This window comes from Coloeus monedula (assembly GCF_965178545.1).
Source record: "Coloeus monedula genome assembly, chromosome: 4".
Taxonomy (NCBI): Eukaryota; Metazoa; Chordata; class Aves; order Passeriformes; family Corvidae; genus Coloeus; species Coloeus monedula.
In genome coordinates this window covers 8,963,437-8,969,436 of record NC_138784.1, presented here as the reverse complement: position 1 = coordinate 8,969,436, position 6,000 = coordinate 8,963,437, and the positions used below count along the sequence as shown (strand labels likewise).

Here is a 6,000-nt window from a genome sequence, read left to right as displayed (position 1 = left end):
ACATTTGAAGTCCTCTGACCCTTTTGCTTCTTCCCATCACCACTTGCAAGGCCTGCCAAATTTCAAATGGGGCTTCAGAGAAAAGAAGTCTGCCTAGGCCTTTACAGTATTTTTAGGATCTAAGGAGAGCCTAAAGCAATATTATAAACAAAAAAAATGTTGAGCAAATTGTTTGCAGGAGAACTGGACAGGTGGTGGTATTGCTCTCCAACTGTGGCTTGGAAAATCCTTAATTTTTGAGGAAGTTTTGGCCATTGTTGGAATCTGCTCTTCACAACCACCAGCAGCTGCAGGAGGACGTAGGATTCAATCTCTGCAGCACAACCTGGGTTATTCCCTGAGATCACCCATTCATTATTTACACAAGAGATGCTACTGAGGTGACTCAGATCTTGGTAGAGACTTCAGCGGACACCTTAGGTTGGGTTTTGTCCCCACAGGGGGCACATGGGAACAGGAGAGCAAGAAGGAAGCAGCAGCTCATCTATGACATCAGTGGGGTGGGCAGGAGAGATCTGCCTGCAGTAAGAGTAGACAAATCTGTGGGACATAGTGAGAAGGAAGGATAGTGAAGAAGGTGTCCAGAAAGCCTGACCGGAAACAGTCGTTAGATGTCAGGGATGCAGGAAGGGTTTCCCGGGATGCTGGTTGATGTCAGGGATGCAGGATGGATTGTCAGGGATGCAGGATGGGTTTCCCAGGATGCTGCTTGATGTCAGGATGCAGGATGGGTTGCCCAGGATGGCGGTCGGTGGCAGATCCGCCCTGTGGGCGTGTCCGGGCGGATCCCGGCCCTGCTGGTCCCGCCCGGCGGCCGCAGTAGCCGGAAGCGGCGGAGTGCGGCTGGGCAGCGTCGGTGCGAGTGATCACTGTGTCCCGGGAAGGGGCCGGCGGCGACGCCCGGGAAACTTCCCAAAGGGGGAAGCGGCGGGGGCAGCGGGATCAGGAGGACTCCTGGTCATTCCCGTGTTGGGAGCGCCGGGTGCCGCCTCCGCGGCGGCCTGACATGAGCTCATCGGCGGCAGCGGCGGCGGCAGCGGCAGCGGCAGCATGGCCTGTGCCCGGGGGGACGGGGAGGCGGACGGTGAGCCCGACCGCTCCTTGCGGCACATGCTGCGGGCGATAGCGGAGGAGCGGAGCCGCGCCGGCCTCCGGCACGACATCAGCGGCCTCGGTGAGTCGGGCGGGGCGGGCGGGGAGCGGCACCGGCGCCGGGAGCCCCCGGAGGGAGCGGCATCCCCGGCCCGACACCGCGCCCGGTTCGCTGTCAACAACACCTGTTGTGTTCCGCCGGCACGGGGTGGGGCCCTCCTGCCTTCCCGAGCCCCGGGGCGCCTCTCGGGCTCATGCCCCTGCTCTATTGTCTGAAACGCCCTTGGAGAAAAATGGTCAGAAGGCACCGCGCACATCAGCCCGTATTGTGTTTTTTAAGTGTAAACTGCGTATCGTGTGTTTTGGGATGGAAACAGAACCGATTTTTGATGCCTCTTGCCAATGCTCGCTTTTGTGCGGCTCTCAGACGCTCTCTAGAGATTTTGAGCCTGACACCTCCCTTCTCTGTTTAAATGACTTGACACCACTTGCCATGGTCTAGTAAGCACAGAACGTTGTGGCTCTTGCAGGTCAGTTAATTTTTTAAACCGTGGAGGATTTCTGTAGCGCTCTGTCTTGTTTACTTTCATCTTGGTTGATGCAGATTTCACATGGCACGTCTTTATTTAGCTTTTGGCAAAGCTTATGCACTGTAAAACAGAAATTTTAGGTTGAAATTCAATCGACTTTAGGCAACAGAATGGTATGGCAGCTCCTTAACCAAAATTGTTCACATCAGGTAACTCTTCTGGCCAGGCTAGTGAATAGAAATTACTAATTTTTATATGCAGCAGTAGAGATCATGGAAATTGTTCTTCACATCCAGAATTTCTGTCTACCTTATTCAAAGCTTCTGTGTAGCCAGGACTGGACCTGTGTTCTGAGGGGATGAATATCCAGAAGTTCTTGCAGGGGCAGAGCTTGAAATGATGAGAAGTGATGTGCAACACTTGTTTCTTCCATGGTGCCTTTATTAATGACTCCTCCCTCCTCAGCTCATTTATAAGGCCCCAAAAGTCTCCTCCATTTTTGAGTCTTTGTTAAAAGCTCAGAATAAGTTCTTATTCAGGTCTTACAGGCTGTGAGGTGTGTGGATTGACATGGGGAATCTCTGGTTCTCTGCCTTTATGCATGAGTTTGTCTGCCAGTGCTTGCTGTGGTCTCCCTGGGAAGGAGTGAGTTCTCTGTTCTTTCTTTTTGCTTTGCCACAGAGTGAAATCTTGTGTGAACAAAGAGAAATGATTCTTCGTTTTTTATGCCTTTTTCTAATGGAATTGGCTCTGTGTGCTGTAATGTGGTGTTGAAATGTTACAGGCCCTAATAAAGTAAGTAAAATGTTGTGGCAAAGAAATTGTAAACAAAACGGGAGAAATCCCACAAAATCTAAATGCCTGTGAGACTGCATTCATTGGAAAGCTTCTGTCAGGTCCTATTTGGCCATCTCATGTTTGAATGTGAGATAAATACTCCCAGAGAAGAGAAATACCACCATCACTTTCTTTTGCTGAAATTGGAAAAGGGAAAAACTGTGGTAGCTGGTAAGACCATGCGGATACTTCCTCTCTGCTTGTGTTTGAACACACATCCACAATAACCTATCATGGGAAGTCCTGCTGAGTAGCTTTGGGATAGTCACACGAGGAATAGGACAGTGTACCTCTGTTCTGCCAGATGAAGACTTGAAAGGAAAGCTTCAGGAAAGCTGCTTAGCTGGTGGCACTGAGGGGCTGCTCGTGGCTGTAGAGACTTGCTCATGTATGTCTGTTCCTGTGTGGAGATGTGCATTTTGCAGAGTGCTACGTGTTCCCTGATCCATAACGTTGTCATTCCCAGTTAATAAGAGCTATTTCCCCTATGCTGTGGTTGTTGCCAGGTTAGTAAATTGTTTAAATACCTCCCTTAGGAAGAATACTGAGCTTTTGGAGTGGTGCTTGGTAGAAACTGTAGATGAACCCAAGCTGTAATTCTGTGTCTTAAATTTATGCGCGTCTGCTCTGTACTAGTGAATGCTGTTGCGAGGCATGCAACACAGCTGGAATAGCCTGGGCTGTTCTGGAGTACGCTGGGCTCTGGCAGCACAGCAGATGTAAAGGGTTTTCCTCAAGTTCAGAAGTCACGAAAGTAGTCACAGTCTTGTCTGGGTTCAAGTGGTTAACACAGAGATTTTGTCTGCCTTTTGTGCCTGGGTGGCACATAACCTGTGGGACTTCAGGACCTGCACACCCACAGCTGGTTTTATATTCATGGTGGGGTTTTTGGTAATGGCCATATCCTTTTGAGCTGTATCAGTAGGTGAAACCTGTTGTTTTTCAGTTCTCTTCAAATCAGCTGGAAAAGACTCCAACAGTGGCTTTTCCCTAGGTGCTGCTAATCCCTCAACAATAAAATGGGACTCAATGGGTCATAAGTTGGCCATCCTCTCTCCTTTTGTGTATTTCCTAGAAGTGAGCCCAAGGAGGAAGAAACTGCTGTTTTTGCTGACGCTGAGGTTTGGTGAGAGGAATTGCTTTGTTTCAAGAATGTCACATAAGCATTTGGACAGGCTTTGTTCAAAAGTGTAAATCCCCTTGTATGGTGGGGATTTTCTGTAATGTCCTATTTGTGTAATGTACAAAAGGTAGCACTTCAAAATAATGACTCATGTCATTATTTACCAAGCTGGGAAGGGTGATGTCTCTCCAAGAATTCTTGGCTGGATGTTCGTGTCACCCAGTTGTACAGTACTGCTCTGGTGTTGTGCACTAAGCTCCCTCTGAAATGCTGTTGGTTACAACATTTCTCTGGCAAAATATTTCTCCTCCTGAGGGAATGATAGATGTGCTGTGTGTCTCCTCAGCCAGGCTACATGTAAGGCTCTGAAGTTACCTTTTGACCAAACCCCTGAACCAGGAATGTTTTATTTTTGGTGGTTCCTGATACTACTGTGTAACATTTTCAGATGCTTAATTTCCTTGTCCTTCTGTCTTTCAGTGAGAATTTGCCCTGCTTTTAGAGTAGTAGAGTGGGTTTGGGTGGAGGTGTGACTTCATTCGTACTGGAACTTAGAATGAGTAAGAAAAAGTAAATAGATAGATCTGAATCTCTTGAACTGTGGCTGGTCAGTAATGGAGACATGTAGTGGGTGAAAAATGGAGAAGTCATAGGGATCCTGAAAAGAAGGTGAATGCCCTGTGGAGTGCAGCACATGGGGCTTTAACATGCAGCTGAAAACTGAGGTGTGTAACGGGAACCTGTTCCAGGTGCCAGCAGAGAGGCCCAATAGTCTTACCTGTCATGAGAGTTTCTTGTGCTTGCTTTCCTGGCAGCCCTGGGGCTGTTCTGGGACTTGAATGGCTGTTAAGGAGACGAGGGTGTACCTGGCATGGGGGCAGCAGAAGCAGGAATGTTCATCCTCAAAGCCAGAGGGTTGCCTGGACTTGTTTGTGCAGCAGTGCACAAACCTCGGGGCTCATCATGTGAGAAAAGACTGTGGCATGATACATGGGCCACATTGCCTTGATGAATAAGACCTAGAAAGAATTCTTCAGCCTTCCTGAGAGAAGGGAAGGTGAGGTGGCATACAGTAAATGCTGGTCCCTGTGATGGAAACATAATGTGGGTAAAGGGATGAAGAATAGGGGAAGAAATTTTTGGAAAACAAAAGAGGTTAAAATGAAAAGTTAAAAGGAGGGTTAATTTGGATTTGAAATTACTAGATTCAGGCCTTACCTTCTTCATAGTGTAGTAACTTTTACTTAAATTATAATATTCAAGAAGGATATATTTTCATCTGTAACTTTGAAGAAAGCGTATCCACAGAGTAGGTGGAAGTGTCTGCAGAGAATTTCTGCAGCATAGAACTGGTTTGACAGGAGTCACTTTCCAGCAGACACAAAACATTCTTCATTCATGGTTCTTGGAGTTAGTTCAGAGAGTTGTGCAGTCACAGGTGAGAAACTACAAAAGCTGAGAAGCTTTTTTTACTTTTGATCTGTCAATAACAAGAAGGTATGAAAGTCACATCTGTCGTAACAAAAACTTGAGGGATGTATACAGCCAAATTCACCAACTATGGGTAATGTGGCCTGTAATGAGTTTGTTTAATTTAGAACAATTTGATTGCAGTTTAAAATACATTTTTATTACTTTTAACTTGTTATTTACACTATTTCTTTTGCCCTATTTATAAAGTGTTTTGCAGCTAATGAATATGAAATGTTCAGTAAAAAATGTATAGTCAAATACTGAAGAGAAAAAAAAAGATACTAATGTAAGAAACTTACAAATAGTAAAATAAAAAAGTGTTTATAGAGTAGCTTCCTAATCAGTCAAAAACAAAAATACCCCCCACAACATTGCAACCAGGAAGAATCTATTTCTTTCCAGCAAAAGTTCTAGAAAATGCAAACACAATGCAAGATCAGAACAGATTATGTAAATCAGAGTTAAAGTAGATACTTTGAAGTCAAAGTGATTTAACCAGTTTACCCTCAGGTAAATACCCTGAGGTATTGAACCTCAGATTTGTAGTTGGAGAAAGATGAGCAAATAGCAAAGAAATTCCAGTGTGAAAGATGATTTTGAAGCTGGTTTGTTTTGTTGGTTTTTGTTGTTGTTGCTGGCATTGAAAAAAGTCTGGAAGAAATTTCTGCAATCAAAAAATGCATGTAGACATTTGATGTGTAGTTGAGCACTTGGATGGTGTAGGAGGAACCACAGGTGGAGCAAATTCTTTGATCTAGTGGCTTTGGCCGGGGGATGGGAATGTGTTTCTGCTTGTCCAAGGGCTTTGTGTTCTGGGATCCCATCCTGTCACTTCTACAGTCGAGAGTGGGAGTGTCCCTGTAGGATCAGGCCATGGAGAATGGCAATCTGTGGCTAAATGCTAGGCCTGCAGCCCTCCAGGGTTAATACCTTTTTCTGTGTGGG

The 6,000-nt window shown here is 46.1% G+C and overlaps 1 protein-coding gene across 2 annotated transcripts in view; it reads left to right on the top strand.

Annotated features, from left to right (window-relative positions):
* The first annotated feature begins 844 nt into the window (after positions 1–844).
* Positions 845–6,000, top strand: part of KIAA0930 — a 93,825-nt gene continuing 88,669 nt past the window's right edge. For both annotated transcript variants that reach the window (XM_082280847.1, XM_082280846.1), the window contains exon 1: positions 845–1,174. In XM_082280847.1, the coding sequence (XP_082136973.1) occupies positions 1,051–1,174 (124 nt within the window). In that variant the 5' untranslated portion in view covers positions 845–1,050. The remainder of the gene's footprint in view (positions 1,175–6,000) is intronic.